At 37.1% G+C, this 24,295-nt stretch overlaps 2 protein-coding genes across 7 annotated transcripts in view; both read left to right on the top strand.

The window, feature by feature from the left end:
* The first annotated feature begins 368 nt into the window (after nucleotides 1–368).
* C4BPB (complement component 4 binding protein beta) lies at nucleotides 369–13,046 on the top strand. The gene is made up of 6 exons (XM_033093151.1): nucleotides 369–733; nucleotides 1,284–1,457; nucleotides 2,588–2,764; nucleotides 11,100–11,193; nucleotides 12,169–12,295; nucleotides 12,836–13,046. The coding sequence occupies exons 1-6, from the start codon at nucleotides 676–678 to the stop codon at nucleotides 12,989–12,991; spliced, it is 786 nt and encodes a 261-aa protein (XP_032949042.1). The 5' UTR covers nucleotides 369–675; the 3' UTR covers nucleotides 12,992–13,046.
* A 3,883-nt stretch (nucleotides 13,047–16,929) lies between these two features.
* Nucleotides 16,930–24,295, top strand: part of LOC117014779 (C4b-binding protein alpha chain-like) — a 70,745-nt gene continuing 63,379 nt past the window's right edge. For 5 of the 6 annotated variants that reach the window (XM_033092983.1, XM_033092979.1, XM_033092980.1 and 2 more), the window contains exon 1: nucleotides 16,930–17,165. The gene's annotated coding sequence lies outside the window, so the exon portion shown is untranslated. The remainder of the gene's footprint in view (nucleotides 17,166–24,295) is intronic. The other variant, XM_033092982.1, reaches the window with a different exon arrangement.

Genomic DNA, 24,295 nt, shown 5'->3' with positions numbered 1-24,295 from the left:
TGTCACTGCAGGGCTTTTGAGTTCTTCTCAGGTTTGGAATCAATTCGGACCAGGTCCTTGCTGGAAAGCCAAAACTCTGAAAGGCCGGAGACACGTAAGGTTAGTTGGCTTCCCTGAGATTTCATGTGCTGCTCAGAGCCTTAGGATATTGGTATTTGAGAAAGGGCGATGAGGTAGCACCCAGAGTTGGGTTTTACTTGGGAAAGCACCAGGGGTTGGCACCCCTTCCTCCACCCACAATGCTGGAGAGAGTTACAGAAAAAGTACTGTAAACACTGGCAAATATTGACAGAAGTGAAGGTCATGACAAGACTGTTTGGCCCAAGTCTCTTGTGGAAAAATAAGCCTGCAGTTCAAAGGGATTGGTCAACTGGATTCGCATGAACACAACCTGAGCAATTTCTGAAACTGAATTTTAAAACTGGCAGCTCTTTTACCACCCCTTTGTGTTTTTGCAAAGTCCCTCCCTGTACCAACTTCCTTACTGTTCTTATTTCCTGTTGTAGGTTTTCTTTTCTTTTTTTTCCTTATTCTTTTCAGGGAAGGGGAATCAATACGCCTTCTCTAGGAGGAGATGGTGGTCTCATCTTAAGCCGTGTTAGAAGATCTATTTTGACCCAAAAAAGGTGTCTAGGCTGGGTTAATTCCAGCCTGGGTCAAGGAATTGATCACAAGATGTTTTTTCGCTTTGTGTGCTATCTTGTGGTTGTGTTGCTGATTTCTGGCTCAGATGGTACGTATGCTTTTCTTAAGCTCAGTTTACAAGGCACTTGATAGGAGTTTGTGGGTCATCAGGCATTCTGTCAAGGGTTTTAATGAAATTTAAATCAATGAAATGTATTTGCTTTGTTGAAAAATCTCAAATTACTTGACCTAATACTCTGTACTTCACAGGATCTTTGTAAACATTCAATGACGATTCTGCTCTGTGAAATGGGTTTACTTACTTACCTATTTACTTCCCCCTCCTGTTTTAGGAGCAAAAACGGTACCTGTTTTAAAATCTTGAGTGGTCTTATAAACTCCAGGGCCGTCATTTGAAAAGGGAATTTTTTTTTCTTTGGGAATGGATGACTTATGGCTGAATTTGAGTAAAATTCCTTTTGAAAACAAATCTTTGGGAATCGTTGGGTAGGGAGGGATGTGGGTGTACATGGACGTGAACGAGTACAAGGAATCAGAGTCAATAATCCAGCAAAAAGAAAGTCGGATGGGGGAATCTAACAAGGGTTTTCACACAGCACATGAAATGCCAAGTGAATCTGTTTCCTTTTTCCTTGCAGCGCAGAGCTGTCCAGAACTTCCCCCAGTGGACAACAGCATATTTATTGCAAAGGAAGTAAAGGGACAAATTCTGGGGACTTACATTTGTCTTAAGGGCTACCATCTGGTAGGAGAGAAAACCTTTTTTTGCAATGCCTCGAAGGAGTGGAATGCCCCCACTCCCAAGTGCCGCTGTAAGTTTGATCTTTCTGCTTCTTTGTCCATTTTGTCATCCCACTGCATTCTTTCACATCCTACCTTCAGTAGGCCATGTGAAAATTCTATAAGAAACAAAATTCTCAACTTCTAGGAATCCATTTTTAAAGCACTCTAGTGATGGAACTTCTTGTAGCTGGCACACGATCAGCCCTTAATAGACTCAATCATCCCTACAAGAAGGAATGAATTTCTACCATATATTAAAATGACTATTTTTGGCTGTAATTTGTTTAATATCATACTGCTTTAAAATTTTATATTATGATAAATTTAAACTGCAAATGACAGATGAGTAAAATGAACTCATATGTACTTATCACCCAGCTTCAACAATTATCAACACGTGACTAATCTTTTTTCCTCTACAATTCTGCTTTGCATTATTATTTTGAAGTAAGTATCATATCATTTTATTTCATTCATCGTGTAACTTTTGAACTGGGAAAAATTTATGTTCTCAATTTACAGATGTGATAACTGAGATCTAAGTGATTTGCTCAAGTTCACAAAACTCATTATGGTGTCTATAGTGATGGAGAATAATTAGTCTATTTCCTCTTTAGTGTTACTATTTTCAGGAATAGCTGGATTAGTTCTTTATACCTAGAATAAAGCACACCAGCATGCTTATCTTTTGTTCACATGACCAAATTCACACCCCTCTGCATTCTCCCTTGTTTTTCTACCTGGGAAAAACCAAACAAAGTAAAAAGTGATGAGTAATGTATATATTTGGCTGGATGAAAGGGAAGAAAACACTTGCCTCAAACATAGGCTCAACAATTTTGAGCAAAGCTTAACAGAACAGGACGATGAATATGCTATTGGTAGTTTCCAGTTTTACCGTATGCTTAATTACTTGTAGTAAGTTCAAGTGTCAATTATCACTTTTGTGTATGACCAGGACCTTTTCTACTACACTTAGGCCAACGCAGTCTTTTCTCATCCTGCATTGATATGGTTTGGTACCATGCACCAGTTCCTGTTAAAAAGTGCAGTTTTGGCTCTAGTTTCCTATTTTCTTAATGATGGCTGAGGAGGTCTAGCCTTTGCTGTGTGGGGCTTCTGCCTGGCCCATTCAGATCGCTGCCTCTTTCTTCTTCAGTGGGCCACTGTCCTGACCCTGTGCTGGTGAATGGTGAGTTCAGTTCCCCAGGCCCTGTGAATGTGAATGACAGAATCACGTTTATGTGCAAAGAGGACTACATCCTCAAGGGCAGCAATTGGAGCCAGTGCCTAGAGGACCACACCTGGGTGCCTCCCCTTCCCATCTGCAAAAGCAGTAAGTACAAGAGAAACAAGTACAAATCCCAAAGGTACTGATCAGCAGTGACATCCTCTGCATTCGCCACATCCTTGTGATGCTTTCCTCTATTTTGTATCTGGGAAGGGCTTAGGAATAAAAGCATATATATATGCTTTGTATCTAACAGGCAGCCACGAAACAAGTGGAGCTCACAGAGCTGCACTTCAACTCAGATGATACAGTCCGATGAAATGAACAGCATTCAAACAGTGAACAACACTTTATTCTTTTCTCAAGTAGCATTCCTGTCCTACTAGGTCCAACACAGGATAGTTGGGGACATCCAACTTTTTTTTTTTTTTTCAAGATAGTGACAAAGTTTTTATTTGTCACACAAAAACAGGAAAAAAATCATAACTCATTCGTTGCAAAATTATATAAGATAAGAGTTGAAAGTATCAAGTATCTCCATCCATCACTACAATTCACAGCTCTCAGACGTAATTAGATGTGTTTATTTCCTGGCTTTTTCTTATGTTTATGCAAACATTTTAAAAAAGCAAATGCACAAACTTATACCTACACACATATATACCTACAAAAATGGGTCTTTGCTATACATATTTTTTCATTGCTTTTTTTTCATATAACAATATACACGGGAATTCTTTTCAGATCAGTATGTATAGCTCTATCTTCTGCTTTTTAATAACTGCATGTAGAGATGCCATACCTTATTCCACATCTCTCATATTGATGAATGTTTATTTTACTTCCATATTTTTACTATTACAAACAATGCTGAAACAAATGTTATATATGCTATATAAAAGCATATATATATATGCATATATATATATATATATATATATGCTTTTATTTCTACATAGACTCCTGGAATGATTGCTGACTCACAGGATATCATTATTTGCAAAATATACTTAAAAGATACAAGAAATTTTATTAAAAACTTTATTCTTAAATACAAAATAAATATTGAAAAATCAAGAGTTTTATTTTCTAGTCATAATTATTAAGTGAATATTGAAATGTAAAAATAATTCCATTCATGAGACCTACATAAAAATTTACTGAACAAGACAAACAAATGAGAAACAAAAACTCATAGACACAGACAATAGTTTAGTGGTTACCAGAGGGTAAGGGGGTGGGGGTGGGAGATGAGGGTAAAGGGGGTCAAATATATGGTGATGGAAGGAAAACTGACCCTGAGTGGTGAACACACAATGGGATTTATAGATGATGTAATAAAGAATTGTACACCTGAAATCTATGTAATTTTACTAACAATTGTCACCCCAATAAATTAAAAAAAAATTTACTGAAGGATATAAAATAAAACTTGAATAAAAGAAAAGGTATGCCATGATCCTGGATGGGCAAACTTGGTATTACAATGCAATTCTAATCAGAATTTTAAATTAAAAAAATATGAAACAAAAAATTAATTTTAAAATCTCATTTGGAAAAGTATATATTTAACATTGCAAATTTATTTATTTAAAGACTTAATTTTTTTTAAAGAGCAGTTTTAGTTTTACAATAAAACTGAGAGGAAGGTACAAAGATTGCCCTATACCCCTGCCCCCCAGCTTCCACCATTATCAACATCACTCAGCAGAGTGGTACATTTGTTACCAAGGATGAACCTACATTGGACATATCACAATCACCCAAAGTCTATCGTTTGCCTTAGGGATCACTCTTGTTGCTGTACATTCCATGGGTTTGGACAAATGTGTAATGACATATATCCATATATCATACATAGAGTATTTTCACTGCCTTAAAAATCCTCTGTATTTATCTCTCTACTTCCCCCACCCCTCTCAACCACTGATATTTTTATCGTTTCCATAGCTTTGCCTTTTTCAGACTGTCCTGTAGCTGGAATCATACAGTAGGCAGCCTTTTCAGACTGGCTTCTTTCACATAGTAATATGTTTTTAAAGTTCCTCCATGTCTTTCCACGGCTTGATAACTCATTTCTTTTTATCACTGAATAGTATTTAATTTCTGGATGCACCACAGTTTATCCATTCACCTCTGAAGGACATTTTGGTTGTTTCCAAGTTTTGGTAATTTTGAATAAAGCTACTACAGACGTTGTGTGCAGATTTTGTGTGGACATAAGTTTTCAACTCCTTCGGGTAAATACTGAGGAGTGCAATTGCTGGATCATATGGTAAGAGGGTAAAGGGGATCAAACATATGGTGATGGAAGGAGAACTGAGTCTGGGTGGTGAAAACATAATGCAATATACAGATGATGGATTAGAGAATTGTACACTTGCAACCTATGCAGTTTTGTTGACCACTGTTTATTGCTGCCCTGTAGTACCCAATAAATTTTAATAATAAAAAAGAATATATTTAGTTTTAAAGGAAAATTTTAAGGATAGGCAATTCCAAAAGTAGTCACAAACAGCATTTATATTTCTCAAACTTATGAAAGACTAGTAAACATTACTAATAATTATAGAAATAGATGTTAAAGTTAGATGCCAAGTTTTTACTGATCAGATTAGCTCAAAAATTGATGTCATCTAATATCCTTCAGTATATGAGGGACCAACCACTTATATCAGCAAGAGAAGGTGATACGACTCTTTCGATGTATTTTGGCAGTAGCTATTAAAGTAATAAATAGGCAGTTTAAAAACAGAAACTGTATATATTTTTATTTAGAAGTTTGGGGTTACTTAAAACATACGTATATACTAGATGCTGTTAAATCACAAGCATATAAAATCATCTACATCATTAGCTTGGCACTGGTTTAAAATATTTATATTTTGGGGGCTTTTTCTGTTTTACTCCCCTTTAATTCAAGTAGTTCCTATCCTAACTCCAAAACACAGGATCTCTGTCTATCCCTTTGTTTTAGTTCATTGCCCAATGCCCAATTCCAGGGGAAGCTCCCTAGAATAAAGCAGATTCTTTTCTATTTAGACCCAGGATCCATATCATTTCCTTCAGTTCAAAACTGTACTCTTAAAAGTCACCAGAAAAACCCTGTCTAAATTGAGTTTAATCAGCTCGTTGAAATTCTTTTTCCTTTCTTCTATACAGCTTTTGAACTCAGCTTTTGATTTTTTAACAATTATTTATTAACTGCTCAAGTAATGTACCTCTGTTGTAGAAAATTTAGAAAATAGAAGAGAACAATTACCTACAAACCTACTACCCAGTAGGTTTCATATATATATACTTTGATATATATACTTTGATACATAATTTTCAGAATTTTTTGCTCAGATATGTTTGTGTATGACTGTGTTTTACAAAAATAGTATTATACATACTCTTTTTCTTTGCTGTTTTTATACTCAGTTATTTGTTTTGAAGACCTTTATGTTTCAATAAATGTACACCTATGTAATTATTCTTGATTTAGCCTTTAATTTTTTTAAATTAAAGTTTATTGGGGTAACAATTGTTAGTAAAGTTACATAGATTTCAGGGGTACAATTCTGTAATACATCATCTATATGTCACATTGTGTGTTCACCACCCGGAATCACCATATATTTGATCCTGTTTTCTCTCATCTACGATCCCCTTACCCCTAACCCTCTGGTAATCACTAAACTATTGCCTGTGTCTATGAGTTTTTGCTTCTTCATTTGTTTGTCTTGTTCACTTGTTGTTTTAAGTTTTATATACCACATGTCAGTGAAATCATATGGTTCTTGACTTTTTTCTGTCTGACTTATTTCCCTTAGCATAATCATCTCAAAATCCATTCATGTTGTTGCAAATGGTACTATTTCATCTTTTCTTATGGCAGGATAGTATTCCATTGTATATATCTACCACAACTTCTTTATCCAATCATCGATCGAAGGACACTTTTGTTATTTCCATGTCTTGGCCACCATAAATAAAGCTGCAATGAAGATTGGAGCACATATATCTTTAAGGATAAATGTTTTCAGATATTTTGAGTAGACACCCGGGAGAGGGATTGCTGGGTCATATGGTAACTCTATTCTTAATTTTTTGAGAAACCTCCCCACTGCCTTCCATAGCGGCTTCACCAGTCTGCATTCCCACCAACAGTATATGAGGGTTCCTTTTTTCCACAGCCTCTCCAACACTTGTTACTATTTGTCTTGTTGATGATAGCCATTCTAACCGGTGTGAGGTGATATCTCATTGTGGTTTTTATTTGCATTTCTCTGATGATTAGTGATGTTGAGCCTTTTTTCATATGTCTATTGGCCATTTATATGTCTTCTTTAGAGAAATGTCTATTCAGGCCCTCTGCTAATTTTTTAATTGGATTGTTTTTAATTGGATTGTTTGTTGCATTTATTGTTCTTGAGTTGTATGAGTTCTTTATATATTTCGGATATTAGCCCCTTCTCGGAGGTGTTGTTTGCAAAAACCTTCTCCCACTCAGTTAGTTGCCTCTTTATTTTGTCAATGGTTTCTTTTGCTGTGCAGAAGCTTTTAAGTTTGATATAGTTCCATTCATTTATTTTAGCTTTTACTTTCCTTGCCTTTGGGGTCAAATTCATAATATGCTGTTTGAACCCAAGGTCCATAAGTTTAGCACCTATGTTTTCTTCCATGCATTTTATTGTTTCAGGTCTTATGTTTAGGTCTTTGATCCATTTTGAGTTAATTTTCATACATGGTGACAGAGCAGTCTACTTTCATTCTTTTGCATGTAGCTTTCCAATTCTCCCAGCATCATTTATTGAAGAGGCTGCCTTTTCTCCATTGTATATTTTTGGCTTCTTTGTCAAAAATTGTCTGTCCGTATTTATGTGGGTTAATTTCTGGGTTCTCAGTTCTATTCCATTGGTCTGTGTGTCTGTTTTTCTGCCAATACCATACTGTTTTGATTATTGCTGCCCTGTAGTACAAGTTGAAGGCAGAGAGAGTGATACCTTTAGCATTGTTCTTTTTTCGTATGATTGCTTTGGCTATTCAGAGTCTTTTGTGGGTCCATACAAATCTGATGATGTTTTGTTCTATTTCTTTAAAAAATGCCCTTGGGATTTTGATGGGGATTGTATTGAATCTGTATATTGCTTTGGATAATATGGCCATTTTAACTATGTTAATTCTTCCAATTCATGAATATGGAATGTCTTTCCATTTCTTTGTGTCTTCTTCAATTTCTTTTAAAAATGTCTTACAGTTTTCGGTATGTAAGTCTTTCACATCCTTGGTTAAGTTTATTCCTAGGTATTTTATTCTTTTTGTTGCAATTGCAAAAGGAATTTTTTTTTAATTTCTTTTTCTAAGATTTCATTGTTAGTATATAGGAATGCAATGGAAGTTAGCACGTTGATTTTATAGCTGGCAACTTTGCTGTATTCATTTATTGTTTCTAATAGTTTTTTGGTAATGTCTTTAGGGTTTTCTATATATAGCATCATGTCATCTGCAAAAAGTGACATTTTTACTTCTTCATTCCCAATTTGGATGCCTTTTATTTTTTTCTCTTTCCTGATTGCTCTGTCTAGGACTTCCAGTACTATGTTGAAAAGCAGAGGTGATAGGGGACAGCCCTGTCATATTCCTGAACATAGAAGAAAGGGCTTCAGTTTTTCACCGTTAATTATGATAGTAATTGAGGGTTTGTCATATATGGCCTTTATTATGTTGAGGTATTTTCCTTCTATTTTATTCAGTGTTTTCATCATAAATTGATGTTGTATCTTGTCAAATGCCTTTTCTGCATCTATTGATATAATCATATGATTTTTGTCCTTTATTTTGTTTATATGGTGTACCACATTGATCGATTTGTGTGTGTTGAACCATCCTTGTGCCACTGGGATGAACCCCACTTGGTCGTGATGTATAATCTTTTTAATGCATTGTTGCATTCGATTTGCTAGAATTTTTGTGTAGGATTTTTGCATCTGTATTCATCAGAGATATTGGTCCTTAATTTCCTTTTTTTTTTTTTTTTTTTTAATTTATTGGGGTGACAATTGTTAGTAGAATTACACAGATTTCAGTTATGCAATTCTGAATCACATCATCCATAAATCACACTGTGTGTTCACCACCCAGAGTCAGCTCCCCTTCCATCACCGTACATTTGATCCCCCTCACCCTCATCCCCCACCCCCCAACCCCCTTACGCTCTGGTAACCACCAAATTACGTTCCCCAGATTAATTTTCAAACCCCGTGGCCATCCTGTGGTCACCGACTGCCCTCCAATCCCCTCACCCTCCCCCCCACCCCCCACTCCCCCCGCCCATCTAGCAACCCTCAGTTTTTCCTCATTGTCTCCCAAACAGTTTCTGATTAGTTCATTCACTTATTCTTTTCTTTAGAATCCGCAAATAAGTGAGATCATATGGAACTTATCTTTCATCCTTACCAGGTTTCAGTATCAGGGTAATGTTGGCCTCATAAAATGAATTAGGGAGTATTGTCTGTTCTTCAATTTTTTGGAAGAGTTTGAGCAGGACAGGTATTAGATCCTCTTTGAATGTTTGGTAGAATTCAGTAGTGAAGCCACCTGGTCCCGAATTTTTGCTTTTGGGAAGGTTTCGGCTGACTGATTAAATTTCTTTACTGTTGATCATTCTATTTAGATTTTCCAGTTCTTTGTGATTCAGCCTAGGAAGGCTATATGTTTCTAAGAACTTGTCCATTTCTTCTAGGTTATTGAATTTGGTGGCACATAGTCCTTCATAGTATTCTTGGATGATCCTTTGTATTTCTGTGGCATCCGTGATAACTTCCCCTCTTTCATTTCTGATTTTATTATACTGTCTTTTCTCTTTTTATCTAAGTGAGTATAGCCAAGGGTTTGTCAATTTTATTAATCTTTTCAAAGAACCAACTCTTCGTCACATTAATTTTTTGTATTGTCTTTTTGTTCTCTATTTCATTTAGTTCTGCTCTGATTTTTGTTATTTCCTTCCTCCTGCTGACTTTGGGTTTTATTTGTTCTTCTTTTTCTAGTTCTTTAAAGTGTAACGTGAGGTTATTTATCTTGGATTTTTCTTCCTTCTTGAGATAGGCCTGTAATGATATAAATTTTCTTTTTAAAACTGCTTTTGCTGCATCCCAAAAATTTTAGTAAGATGTATTTTCATTGTCATTTGTTTCTATGTATCTTTTGATCCCTCCTCTTATTTCCTCTTTGACCCAGTCATTCTTTAAAAGTATATTGTTTAATCTCCACATGTTTGTGTTTTTTCCTGCTTTCTTTTTGCAGTTGATATCCAATTTCAAAGCCTTGTGATCAGAGAGTATGCTTGGTATGATTTCAATCTTCTTAAATTTGTTGAGGCTAGTTTTATGCCCCAATATATGGTCTATCCTTGAGAATGTTCCATGTCCACTAGAAAAGAATGTATAGTCTGATGTTCTGGAATGAAGTGCTCTATAAATGTCAATTATGTCCATTTCATCTAATGTGTCATTTAGGGCTACTATTTCTTTATTTATTTTCTGTTTGGATGATCTATCCATAGCTGTTAATGATGTATTTAGGTCCCTAAATATAATTGTGTTTTGGTAAATTTCTCCCTTTAGTTCTGTTAGTATATTTTGGTGCTCCCTGATTGGGGGCATAAATATTGATGACTGTTATGTCTTCTTTTTGTATAGTTCCCTTTATCGTTATGAAACGTCTTTGTCTTTGTCTCTTGTTGCCTTTTTTATCCTGAAGTCTGTTTCATCTGGTATTATTATGGATTTAGTCTTTAATCTTGATCATGTGTAGACTCAATCTCTGAGCTGAAAGGAACCGTGGGGATAATATCATTTAATCTGCCCCTCTTATAGGTTCGGGGAAAGAGGAGGGGGATGAAGTGAATTCTTTAGTGCCGTGTGGCTACTACAAGAACTGGAACCCAAACTCACAACATCTAGTACCTCATCATCTCTTTTTCCACAGTTTTACAGACTTATCCTCATTGCTTCCAGCTCTGTTTTCCTTTTTTTCTGAAGCTCTCATATTGTGCAACTCTGTCCCACAGGGGTTGGCAACCTCCATTTGAGCTCACACTGTTTATCTCCTGTCTCAGGGAGTTATTTTTTCCACTTCTACCTATGGCCTGATTTTTTTTTCTTGCACACTGACAATTAACATCCCTACAACTTAAACTTTCTTTCCTTGAGCTCCTGCCAATCAGAAAGTACACACAAATCGCTAATGACTCAGAGGATGAGCTGGTAGAGGGGGTCTTTTCCATGGACCAAGATAATTTTGACCAAAAAGAAATGAATGGAGAGGATGTCCCAAGGTCCCACATGTGCTGTTATGGAGATGGCAGGTGCTGGCATAGACAGTTGCACTTAGGGAGCACTGTTAATTGAGCATAACCAGACTTCCCAATTGGCACTCTTATACTCTTGTCTCTCAGGACACTGTGGCCATCCTGGGGTTCCAGCTCATGGCTATTTTGAAGGAAGAGATTTCAACTCAGGATCTACCATTACTTACTACTGTGAAGAGAGGTAAGTATACACAGCCTTTCAAATATGAGATCTTGCCCATTGACTAGTAGTATCATTTTTGGGAATGACTCAGTCTGTCTCAAACTATTAATAGTCCCCTGATTTCCTACTGTTTCAGGATTCTGAGCTCATTCTGATTTTGAGAGCTGCTTTAGCCTATTACCAGCTCTCCCCAACCCTCAAAAGACAGACTGATCCTCTTATTTATCCTAATTAAAGTATCACTTTTTTTCTCTTAGTTAAGACAAGACAAAATATTAAAAATATGTGTTTTTCTAAAGAATCTCAGAACAAAAATTTCAAATAAATACAGAACATATGGAAGTGCAGAAATAGAACGATTTAAAGTATAGACCCTTAAAATATCGTAAAGTCTTACCTTAATTTAGATTGCCTGGTCACCCACCTTATAGATCTACGCTTTATTTTCCCTTATCTAAATCTTATTAACTCAGGGTCATGTATCCTCACTAGAATTTCAATCTCATTATGTATCTCCAACCAATTTTATAGTCAGCTCTCATGTTTTTCTTATTAAAACCACAGCTCCTTTTTACTACTTTTACTAAAGTTCGTTAAAATTTATTTGAAGGCTCTTTCTAGCTTTCTACTCCTTTCTACAGTATAGATGACAGATGCTTTTTAAAAAGTTAACTGAATGATGAAGAGCTTCTTTCCTCACCCTCCCCATCCAAAAACTGTGTATGTAAACACACATATTCAGAATTTCTCATTTCTCCATGTTTTATGGGTTGACTCATCACTTGGGTCCTCTGCACCCCTCAGATGAGTGGTTTTACTTTATTACTGCTTTGTTATACTGAGATAACTTAAGCACACGTTATGGATCAGGGACAGAGAGGTGGCTTTTATCACACTATGAAATACTGAACTACAATGGCACAAAACCAGCCTTAGTTACCCAGTTCAGAAAGTGGAAAGGCTAAGGGTGTTGCCATTCTAATTTCTGTTCAGATACCACTTAGTGGGCACACAAGACCAGCAGTGCATTGATGGGGAGTGGAGCAGTGCACTTCCGGACTGTGAATTGATCCAAGAAGTTCCCAAAGTGGCTCCCCAGACTGCGTGTGAGAAGGCACTTGTAAGTAGTAGACTCTTGTCTGTCTGGTTCACCACTCTGTCTCCAGGGCCTGGCATTGCTCCTGGCACATGCTTAGTAAATATCTGTTCAATTTTGGATGGCTTTGAATGGGTTGGTCTTGGCCTGATTGTAGAATGGGGCTCATTAACTATTAACTCACATTTTTATATATGGAAGTTCCCATTCGCCATCATCATCACAAATACCTCATGAGGCCATGTGAGTAGGAGTTGCTGTTTTATGTGCTTTATCGAGCAAGGTACATAAACTCATGTCTTAGACTTGGAAGTATTGCTGTGAAAAGTCTATAAAATTCTTCTAGACTCCAAAAAAACATTGAACAGATCAGTTTTCATTGAGAACCCTCTTTTAGTTTATGTTTACTACTGGGATAATAACAAGTACATTTAAGCATCCTGTTGAAGGCCCAGATCCCTACTTGAGTTAGTCTGGATCTGAGCCCCCATTCAGGGGCTTTAGAGTGGATAATGGGGTCTCAGTTCTTACGTTGTAACTTAAATTTTTGTTTTCTTTATTCAGTTTGCCTTTCAGGAGAGGAAGGATTTTTGCAAAACCATAGAAAACTTTCGGAAAAGATTAAAGAAAAATGGCTTAACAATGGAGGAACTAAAATATTCTCTGGAAATAAAGAAAGCTGAGTTGCAGGCAAAAATGTTGCCCAGACATTGTAGCTGAGCCGACTGGGTAATGGAAATACACTTATGAATAAATTTTCCTCTTGGTTTTGAAATTGGTTTCAGATTTTTCCCTCATTTCACTGGAAAGCAACTTCATAGTAACCAACTGCAGTTGTGTAATGCATTGTGTGTGTGTGTGTGTGTGTGTGTGTGTGTGTGTGTGTGTGTTGCACTCAGAATGTGGTGGTTATCTGTTTAAGACTAGAATTAGCAACGCATTAATGAGGAGTTAAGAGTTTAAATTCCTGTTTTTAAGAATAATGGGAAGCTAGAATCACAGCTAAGGGTGTGCTATCTTACATTTTGATATGAGACAGTAATGGTGAGGCAAAAATTGACCTCAAATTAATGAAAATGTATGAGGTAAAAGTTAACCTCTCATTTTCGGGTAATAGGTTCAAAACAATTATATATTAAAATGACCTGTTGACCTATTGAGAAAAAAGTAGAATTAGGACCCAAACTCTCCTGGGTCTCCCTTACATCATGTTTATAAAACCAGGTTTCCAAGTATTCTGCAGTAATATTGCAGAAATATTGGTCTTTTGGATGAAACCCAGTCCTGCATGGTTAATTTGAGATGGAACAACACAAGTGAATATATTCTCTTCTCCTTTTTTTGAGTGCAGAAAACACAAGAATTCCAAGGTTTTCCCATCAAGATGTCATACTGAGCTGATATGACAAGCTTCTTCCATTTTACACTCTGACCTTTACTTAAAACACATGGGAAATCTGGGTACAATACACAGCAAATACATAAGAGAGCTTGAAATAATGGAAAAATCTCTAGGTGACGTTACAAAAGAGAGTAATAGATGGACTCTGAAGTAACCCACAGTCTATTGATAGACATAAGACTTGTATATAGATGTGCAGAAGGTGTCAAAAAATGTATACACATTTTAAGATAGGCACTGCTGACATATAGATATATACTTATATAAGTGGTTAATTCAGGTGTTTAGGATGAAATAAACACCTTGCACAGAACAGTGTGCTATGGGAGCTCAGATGTTAGCTAGCAGGATGACTTCTGTCTGGGAGGAAGAGGCTGGAAAGTTGTCACGGAAGAGGTCATAGTTATTTGAGCCTTTAAAGGGGAGTAGGAGTTAGAGACAAAGATTAGGAAGGAGATATTCCAAGTGGAATGAAGATTTTAGAAATGTAGTCATAAAGTTACGAGCTTTTTAACCAAGTAAGTCCACTCTTAGGGTTAATTTAACTTGAGCAAAATGATTTTTAATTTGAAGCTATTCATTATATTATTGCCTGTATTATCTACACTAGCAAGATCTTGTGATCATTTGAAATGTCCAATCTTTTTAAAAATTTTTAAATAAGTTATGGTACATCAAATGTAAAGCAGCCTTTTACAGTGATAATTATGAACACAAAATCTTAAATATATAATCTTAAGTAAAACTAGAATACAAAATAACAAGTACTTATGTTTACATTTGTTAAAACCTTTATTCTTGTAGAAAAGGATGAGGCAATAATAGGCACAGATGAAAACACTTCTCTTAAAATGGTGACATTACAGGTGTTTATTCTCTTAAACTTTTGTAGTGTTTTAAATTGAGTGTTTAATAATAATTTTTTAAAAAGGTGCTATGAAGAGGCAAGAAAGACGAGGCATGTTTAGGGAATTGCACATAGCCTGAATTGATCTAGATAAAGCATGGGAAGTGATGAGACAAAAAGCTGGCAAGATACTTTACAGTGAATTTATAGAGAGCATCAAAGTGTATGTTAAAAACATTTAAAGTTTATTTAGTAGGTAGTGAGTAGAGATGGAAGAGTTTCAATCAAGGAATTGATGAGGACAGAACATAGAATATTTCTCTCACAACAGTAGGTATATAGGTGGAAGGAGGAAAAAAAACTGAGACAGAGAATCCATTGAAAGGGCTACTGAAATAGTCCACATGAGAGACAATGATGACCTGAAGTGGCTTAGTGGCAGTAGAAATAGAAAAGAAACCGCAGACATGAAAGACATTGCAAAATCCAATAAAATCAACTTGTCAACTAATTGACAGGTTGGAAAATGAGGGAGCAGAAAGGTTTAAAGGCAAATCTGAAATTTCATTCCTGGGAGCCTAGATTAATGTAAGGGTCAGAAGATGAAGATTCTGGACAGGAAATGAGAAGTTCCCTTTTGGTTGTGCTGAGTATAAAGTGCTTGTAAGAAGTCCAATGGCCAACAACAACAAAAAAGTAAGTCTGCATTTAGGAGAGTAATCAGAGATAGAGACATACTTATGGAGTAGTTCTCTTATAGGGAATAGTTAAGCCATGAGAGCAGGTAAGATAATTAAAGATGTGGAAGAAAAAAAAATTTGAAGAAGAACCTGGGATATATTTAGGTATGAAAAGAAGGAAGAGGAGGTAACAAAACTAAGAAAGAACAATTAGTAAGATTGGGGAATCAGGAAAGCTTAGTATAATGGAAGACAACAGAGAAGAGTTTCAGAAAGGAGATGATCAGCAGTGCTCGAGGCTGCTAAGAAATCACAAGAAATTACTTAAAGAACTTTTGGATTTGGAGACAAGGGCATGCCTCAAAGAGATCTGTCAATAAGTGTGGGAAGAAGCCAGATTGGAAGACCACAAAAAGGAGGGGTGTGGAGTGATTAATGAGAAAGAATAGACAGGAAACATAGGAGCCTCTTGAGAAGGTCAACATTTCACAACAGAAGAAAAATGAAATTTGAGGTTTCATCAAGGTTGAGGGTACATTTCAGGATGAAAGGCATTGAAAAATAAGGAAAAGAATAAACAATTCTCTTCTGACACAAGAGTGAATAGTAGAGAAAACTTGAGGCGGAGAGAAGCTAATGTAGAATGATTTTTTTAGTAAAGTAAGGGGCAAAGTCATCTGCTGAGAGTAAGACAATTTGGTGACTTGGGGAGAAAAATTTGGAACAGTCACCATGGAAAGTAAATGACTCCAATAGATTGGGAAATGGTATTTTGAAGACCCAGCTGTAAGATGGTATTTCCTCTTACTCAGCTCTCAAAATTTTGCACAATCTGGAATCCTTCTTTATGCTCAGTCTTGTCAAATCTGTCTTACCTTTGTGACTTGGCCTATGTTCTTTTTACCTCCGATTTGTCACTTTCATCTAATAATTTCCACTTTTAATTCAAAGCCCAGCCCAAATGTCATATCTCTGTCAAAATTCCTGCTGGGGTTCAACTCCTTCTTTTCTGAAATCTTTGAGACTTTTGGTGTTTATTACAGAAAAGGTGAAGTTGTCAGGAAGAACTTGCTTTTTAATAGCAATTTCCTGAGCACACAACCTTAATCCTGAGGATTAATAGCTTAATTGATAATGTCAGCATTTGGGATCCTTTCTAGATCTATGTGATAACAAACATGGCTGGCCCTTCATCACATTCTTCTGAGCAGCACTCAGTGGTAGACTAACTTCTGGAGGTCATCTTATGCCCAGCATTTAGTAGTAGGGGTGGTGGTAGTAGTTAACATTTACTGAGAACTAATGTTGTTCCAGGCAACTTGGCACATAGCAGGAACTCAGTAAATATGTTAAACTCCCACCTTTTGTATTTTCTTGGGATGGGATGGAGACCAGCACAGGGCTGGGTCATCCATAGCTCTCTGAGCCCCCAGGAAAGCTAGATGGACTAATGGAAAATAGATCACCTTTGTGAACCTAGTTTGAACCCTGCGGTATCCAAAGTTTCCAGGTTGGCTGGATTGCATCTTGTAAAACCTTCTTGTATTTATGAAAAGAAAAAAAAATTCTGGCATCAAATTCATGTTATTTTGTTCACTTAGGGGAAATGGTTGGCAGAGGAGAAAAATAAATGATTGCAACATGTTATCAAGAAAGAGGACTGGTGAAGAGGAAGGAGATTAGGTAAATAGTGGTGCTATATTTCTGCAGTTAATCATTCACTGAGCCAGTAGAGAGTCTCTGCCCACTCATTTCCATTTAGCTGTCCCTGATCAGCCAACCACATGGCTGCAATTCCGGGATTTTTTGGTGGAGCAATTACTAGCCAACTTTAGGGCTTTCTGGTAAACCCTTATCTGGGAAGGAACCAGAACTATTAGAGATTAAGGCAGTTTTCTTTCCTGAAAAACTACCCAAGGAACTGTGGTAAAGTCTTCTACTTCTTTCTTCATCAGCTACCTGCAGGTCAGTGGATTACTTGGGGGACCTTTGGGGAAAGGCTTGTGGTTTGGCCCTTTGAGGAGTGCAAGACTAGAAGGATAAGACACAGACAAAAACTTGGGGGTGTTTCAACAGAAATCTTTTCAGGAGTACTGCATTTTCAGGGCATAGCATGACTTGAAGAGTACTTTTAACCACTCTGATCCTCAGTTTTTTAAAATTATAAATGGGGAAATAGTGATGCACACTAATAAAATAAACTGAAACAGAAAAAAGTAAGATGTTGCTCTTGTTATTGTATATAAAAGTTGAGTGTGTTGGTTCTTCTTCTTTTTTTAATCATCTCTCCACGTAAGGGAATTGAGGCAGGAGGTAAGCCAGACTTCCCAAAGTGATTCAAAGGACACCTGCTTTTCATAGTCTATATTCTGAAAATTGATGCAATTTCCTTTGGAGATTTTATTAACCTCTCCACACCTTCTTCACCATCTACAGTAAAGACCTTTAGAGTTGATAATAAGGAGGGCATTGGTCAGTCTCTAATTAGTTTCTGAAGCTAGAAACCTTACTCATCTTCATCTTCTTTCTCTCCCTCACTTTTCAAATCTGACGATGTTGATTGCCATTTATTTTAATTAATTAATTGGGAAGGGGAACAGGACTCCATTGGGGAACAGTGTGCTCCTCCAGGCCCTCCTTCCAAGTCCAATTGCCAACTCAAGTTGTTGTCCTTTCAATCTTAGCTGTGGAGGGTGCCGTTCAGTTTCAAGTTGTTGTCCTTTCAGTCTTAGTTGTGGAGGGCGCAGCTCAGCTCCAGGTCCAGTTGCCATTTCTATTTGCAGGGGGCACAGACCACCATCCCTTGCGGGAGTCGAACCAGCAACCTTGTGGTTGAGAAGACGCACTCCAACCAACTGAGTCATCCGGGAGCTCAGCGGCAGCTCAGCTCAAGGTGCCGTGTTCAATTTTAGTTGCAGGGGGCAGAGCCCACCATCCCTTTTGGGAGTCGAGGAATCGAACTGGTAACCTTGTGGTTGAGAGCCCACTGGCCCATGTGGGAATCGAACCGGCAGCCTTCGGAGTTAGGAGCATGGAGCTCTAACCGCCTGAGCCACCGGGCCGGCCCCACCATTTCTTTTTTAAATTCTCTTCTTGGTTGGGCAAGACATAGTACTATTCTGGTTCTCATTTCAATTCTTTAGCCACTTTTCTTTTTGTTGACACCTGTTTTGTTCCTAAATATAGCAGTACAAAGAGAATGAAAAGTATAGTATCTGGAAGAAGAAGAAGCATCTAAGAATGTTGGTATCAAGTGTAGAGATACGTTTGAATATGAGTCCAGAAGGAAGGAGATGATAGATAAAGAAATTCTAGGAAGGGAGAGGAAAGTGTGGAAGCAAGTTTTTTCTGGAGTCTGAAAGTGATGTGATTGAAAGTGCAGGTGTAAGCAAGGAGACACTCCACCTGAGACTGGAAAAAAATATCATTCTTTACAAAGGCATCTGAAGTTTAAAAGGGAAAGTTTAGATAAGATAAAAACATTAACTCAAGAAGTAATCTCTAATGGAAGAAGAAATTTTGGCCTGAGGATTTCTCCTGTGCCTCTCAAATTGATCAGTGCTGATGGTATTATTTATAAGAGACCCACCATGTAGACTATGGCTCTTGAGTTGGTTTTATTTCTAAAGGAATTTAAAAGGTGATGATGTCATTGAAATATGAGAGCATTTGCTAGGAAAGTCTTAGCTTTTCGGTGGGCAGTTACAGAATTCTAGAGTTTGTAGGGAATAGAAAGATGGTCTAAGTTTAATGTCATCATTTTAGTGATGAAAAACAGGTCCAAGGAGCTGATGTAGCTGCTTCTAGATTAGAGAATTTGAAGATGGGATTGCTGGGACTCAAACTCTGGTCTTCTCAACTCACAAGTGCTATCCTCCATCTTTGTACTCTGTGGTCTGCTGAGTTCTGTGCAGTTTCTGCTGAGAAACCACAAGGACACGATGGTGAAACACAATGTTGTCCCTGGCCCACTGAGCCACCATACCTCCTGAGCACTAGTAAGGGAAGTCAAATCAATGTATCATCTCTTTAAAATTTACAGAGCACTTTACACACATTATTTCACTTGGTCCTCAGTAAGGCAGTTAGTTATTCTTAAGAAGGCAAAACTAAATTGAATTTCATTTATTGGATTACTGTTATATGCCAGTTTCGATAGCAGGTTAGGACTAGAAAGTTGGATAAACACCTTCTTTGTCTTCAAGGGACCTACAATCTATCTCAGGAAGCAAAAGTGAATAGAAAGTTATGATACAATGTGGTGTTACAATTATTGTATCAGAGAAGTACTAGGGGAGCACAGAAGAGATTGATACTTCTTGGTGGTGTAGGGCGGTTCTTCACCAAGGAGGTGACAGTTGATCTGGAGGTTGGAGGTAAGAGCATTCATCCACATGAGACATTCTACACAAATAGTTGCAGGTGTTTTAAAAAATTCCAGGCTATGTTTTGGGAAAGGAAAGCACCTTCATGAAGTTGAAGCACAGTGTTTTAAATGAGCAGACACAGAGAGAGAGGTATGGACACCTAGAGAATTAGGAACCATGGAGTTTTTAAGTAAATTGCTTTTTAGGGTTATAACCACATCAGTGTCGAAGCTGGTTTACAAATGTTTGGAGGCTTTTGCTATGGTCTAGGCTGGGGTGTAGGAGAGAGTGACAGATTCTAATGCTGCTATGGCCAAAGTGATTGGACTCCACGACTCTGAGTACGGAAATGGGCCAAGAGAAAGGAGACTAGGATGACTTAGGTTTCTAGCCTGGGAGACTGAGTGGAGATTATTACTTTAGCTGAAACAAAGTGCAGAGGTCTGCACTTTATCTGAAATAACCAGTCAGAATTATAGACTTTTCCAGGGTTAAAGGTTCCAGGGTTGAAAAGAAGATAGTGCATTTAGTTTGGAGTCTGTTGAATTAAAGATCCCTGGGAAATAAAAATGATGCAGTTGAAAATACTAATCTAAACCGTAAAATTATAACTTAAATTTTTTTTAAAAAAAGGTTTTTTGCTTAAATAAGAAATCTAAAAAGTGGTTGCTAGGGCTGAGGGTGAGAGAGAAATAGGGAGAGCTTGGTAAGAGGGTACAAACTTTTAGTTATAAGATGAAGAAGGTCTGAATATCTAATGTAAAACATGGTGACTACAGTTGATAACACTGTGTTGTATAATTAAACTTTGCTATGAGAGTAGAACTTGAATGTTCTTGCCGGCAAAAAAGACAAATATATGTGGTGATGGATGTGCTAATTAACTAGATGGTGGGGGAGAATCCTTTTATAACGTATACATACCAGATCACCACGATGTACACTTGAAATAACTTTCAGTTTAGTCACTTATACCTCAATAAAGCTGAAATTAAACCAAAAAATTCAACAGAGTGAAAAGTTTTCACTTACTTTCAGGATTGTAAGTGAAGAAGAAAGTATAATAATTTATTTCTGGATTTGCAAAGAAAACTCACAGATATTAACACCAGGGAAAAACAGAAATTTTAATTTAAGTATTACCCCAAGCAAAAAACAATTTGCTGAAATAACCAGTCAGAATTATAGACTTTTCCAGGGTTAAAGGTTATGTTCAAGAAGGAAAGCTACAATCTGTAAAGTCCAGGAACAACTCCTTTGTTAGAAATAACATTTGCAAGGTCAGTTTTATGATGTCGATATCTGCTTTTTTCGCAGCTGCAGGGGAAGAGGAAGTATTTCCTCCTTATTTTGCTGAGATTTCTTTCACTGACTTTTAAAAGTTCCACAATTTTCAGACTGAGCACTGGAATTCCTCTAGTTAGCAATAAGAGTAAAGGAGGAAGGCCTGAATGGCTCAACATTTATACAGGGGAAGTAACAGAGCAGAGTAAGATTTTTATTAACAATGGAGTTCATGGAGCACATAAGATTTTGTACCTACACTCCTGTAGGTACACAACTGACAGTTGGGTCCAGAGATCTGTGGGTAATTCATGGATGATGGCCAAAGTTGTGGGGTAGGATGAGCTCCTCCCATGAAGACAGCTAAGGGTGAGGAAAGAAGAAGCCCAGGACAGCCCCGCCGGCCCCACTCTGTGGGCACCAGGGTCCCTGCTCTGGGTGTGGCACCGCCAGTGGGCTTTCTTCTGTACCAGAGTTTAAAGTATCTTGGTGATTCAGCCATCATTACAATTTTACATCATTATTATAATGATGTTTTGACTCTAAGAGTTCTGGTCCTGTCAGAGTCACATTGCAACTCTCTTCCCTAACATTTTTTTTTTTTTTTTTTGGGAATATTTACTATGTGCTGTCCATGCAGCAAGCCCAGCCCCCTCTCAGCAATTCTGGGACACGTATAGTTATTCTTATTTTATAAAAAAGAAAATTGAAGCTTAGAGGAGCTTAGAGTGCTGAGTATCTTGCCCAGGGGCACATAGTTCTCAGGTGGTGGAAGCAGGGTTGAACCCTCCAGGGTCCATAGCCCAGGGCCTGGCCACATATTTTTGTCCTGTGTCTGGCCTTGGTGTGAGGCTGAGTGATATAAATCCCTTCCCACAGTGTAGGGTTTGTACATGAGGCTGCCTTTTACCTCCAGTCATAACCTGAGGAGGGAGGGGCACTAGTTTTTGTTTATTCCTTACCTCTTTACTGTCCTCTGTTGATTGGCTGATTATATGATGACTTCAGGTTATGGAAGGAAAAGAGCCTAGAGTGACATCGCTAGGGTCCGCTCTCATTAAGATACAAGTGTGTCTTGCTCTAAAATCAGTTAAAATCTGACCTTGACAAAACAAACAAACACTGTAAGAGTAGATATGGACATGAACAGTATTCTTTTTCTTTAAACCATATTTTGTCCCTAGGTGCTTTTGAATTTAAATTCGACCAATGTTTATTGAGCACTATAACTGTGTGCGAGGTACTGTGGGGAGCAGAGATGAGTAAGAACCCACCCTCTGACGTCAAGACAGACTTCAGTTGTCTATAAGCCAAGTCAGAATCAGAATGATAAATACTAAGTTGTAATTGGAATATGGGAACTGGCCTGGTGGACAAGAGGGGACATTGGAGAATGAGAATGAGTAAGAATCAAAGAGGAAAGGGCGAGGGGGCAGAGGATCTGGGCAGGGTAGGAGGGGTGAAAGTGTTTGGAACTGTTGGGGATCTAGGTTGTCCTGGCCAATTGAAGCACTGGGCTCAGACCAAACTACTGAAAAGTTATTCACCGGAGACCAATTGAATGAATGCCTTCACTGAAGTCAATTTGTTGAATTTATCAGATTATCATTTTACTTAACATTGTTTTAAGAAGTATTTATTGACTATATTCAATAATTGTAAATATATTCTTTTTGTACATAGCTAATGAATATGTTCTTTATACCAGCATTTTAATTATTTTTGTTCAATTTCCTGAAGGCAAGGATTTAATCTTATGGGTATATTTTTATAAATATACTCATATTTTCCTGAGTATATTCAATGTATGTATTTTTCTTGTGGGTATACAGTAATAACAATTGCAACAAATCATATGGGAAATTTTCACTTTGTACTCTTCTTCTCTTGATTTTTTACAGTGAAATTCTATTTTGCCAATATTTTGGTATTTTAAAATCTCTTCAATTTCACGAAAGTCCGATAAACATGCCAAATCTACTGACTTATCAAAAATTAAAGAAACTTATTTTTACAGTTTTTAAATAGTTCATAGCAGTTTTTTATTGAAATTTACCATATTTTATAAACTTCACAGATGATTTAGTGGACTGGTTTATATTCTGTGGAATTTGCCTTAACCTTCACTGTCTCCAGGCTCATCAGATTGCTAGGGCAGGAAGATAGAGACTTGCAATTGGGAGGGATGTACTGGGAAAATAGAGAGAAAAACACAAAAGAAAGGGGGTGGGTGAAGGCCCAAAATGTGAATCCTGGCTCTTCCCAACCTTTTAAGAACACCTCAATTCATTCAGAACAAATTCTGTAAACACAATTTTAGTAAGAAAATACATTTGATAAATTGTTCATTAGGTCGAATTTATTTTTTGGCAGAATTGTCATAGTGGCCATGTATAGAATTCGTGGGATAGGATGTGCAAGGGTGGACGCCCCCACAAATAACAACTGGTGGAGGAATGGTTTCATCAGAATTGAATTTTAGAACAATAAGATTCTATGAGTCATTACTCAGCAAAGAAGTTAGGCCCCTCCACATAGTGTGAAGGGCCATTATAAACTTCTCCCCCCTATAATGTGGGACAGAAACATCGTTGAGGGAAATATTGAGGTGACTCCCTTTATCTAAATGCTATGTGCTTAGTATGAATTATGGACACATGGGGAGTGTAGAATCATCTGGATCTAATGGAGGTATCAGAATAAAAAATGAAATTCAACATTCCATTGGCAGCGAACTTTATATTTTCCTTTGAGGACAAGGACTATTTCTAATGTAAATTTAAGATATATTGTTTTTTCCAAAGGAAACGGGTGTGGTGGTGAAGAGAAAAATAACTTTTATGACTTTGCTTTAAACAAGTCTTTAGTCTAATTAAATAATGAAAGTACATTTACCTCGCAGTTTTTCTTTTTATATATGTATATATCTACATATGTAGATCTCTCCCTCACCACACACACACACACACACACACACACACACACACACACACGTTGCCAAAAAATAGTATACACATTTTAAGAAAGGAAAACACTGTATTTAATAGTAATACTCAATATTTACCAATAACAAAAGATGAATACAAGCCACATTTGACTTCTGAAACATCGCTTGAGCAACGTTGACAAAAGTGTCCACGTGTATCCGTTTTCTTGGTACCCCTGGTATATATGTATACCATGTATACACATTTAAAGAGATGTTAGCTATGCTCAAGCAGTAGTTCGCCATAATCAGAAGTGTCTGGATGCTGATGGTAACCACTTTGAGCACCTCTTGTAATTGCAGAAGTCAAATGTGACTTGTATTCATCTTTTGTTATTGGTATATATTGAGTATTACAATTTTAATACAGTTTTTCTTTCTTAAAATGTGTATACATTTTTTTCACATCATATATATTGTATTTCCCCGAAAATAAGACTGGGTCTCATATTAATTTT

This window comes from Rhinolophus ferrumequinum, chromosome 22 (genome assembly GCF_004115265.2).
Source record: "Rhinolophus ferrumequinum isolate MPI-CBG mRhiFer1 chromosome 22, mRhiFer1_v1.p, whole genome shotgun sequence".
NCBI classification, from domain to species: domain Eukaryota; kingdom Metazoa; phylum Chordata; class Mammalia; order Chiroptera; family Rhinolophidae; genus Rhinolophus; species Rhinolophus ferrumequinum.
The sequence above is the reverse complement of the archived record's forward strand: the minus strand, read 5'-3'. Positions and strand labels throughout refer to the sequence as shown.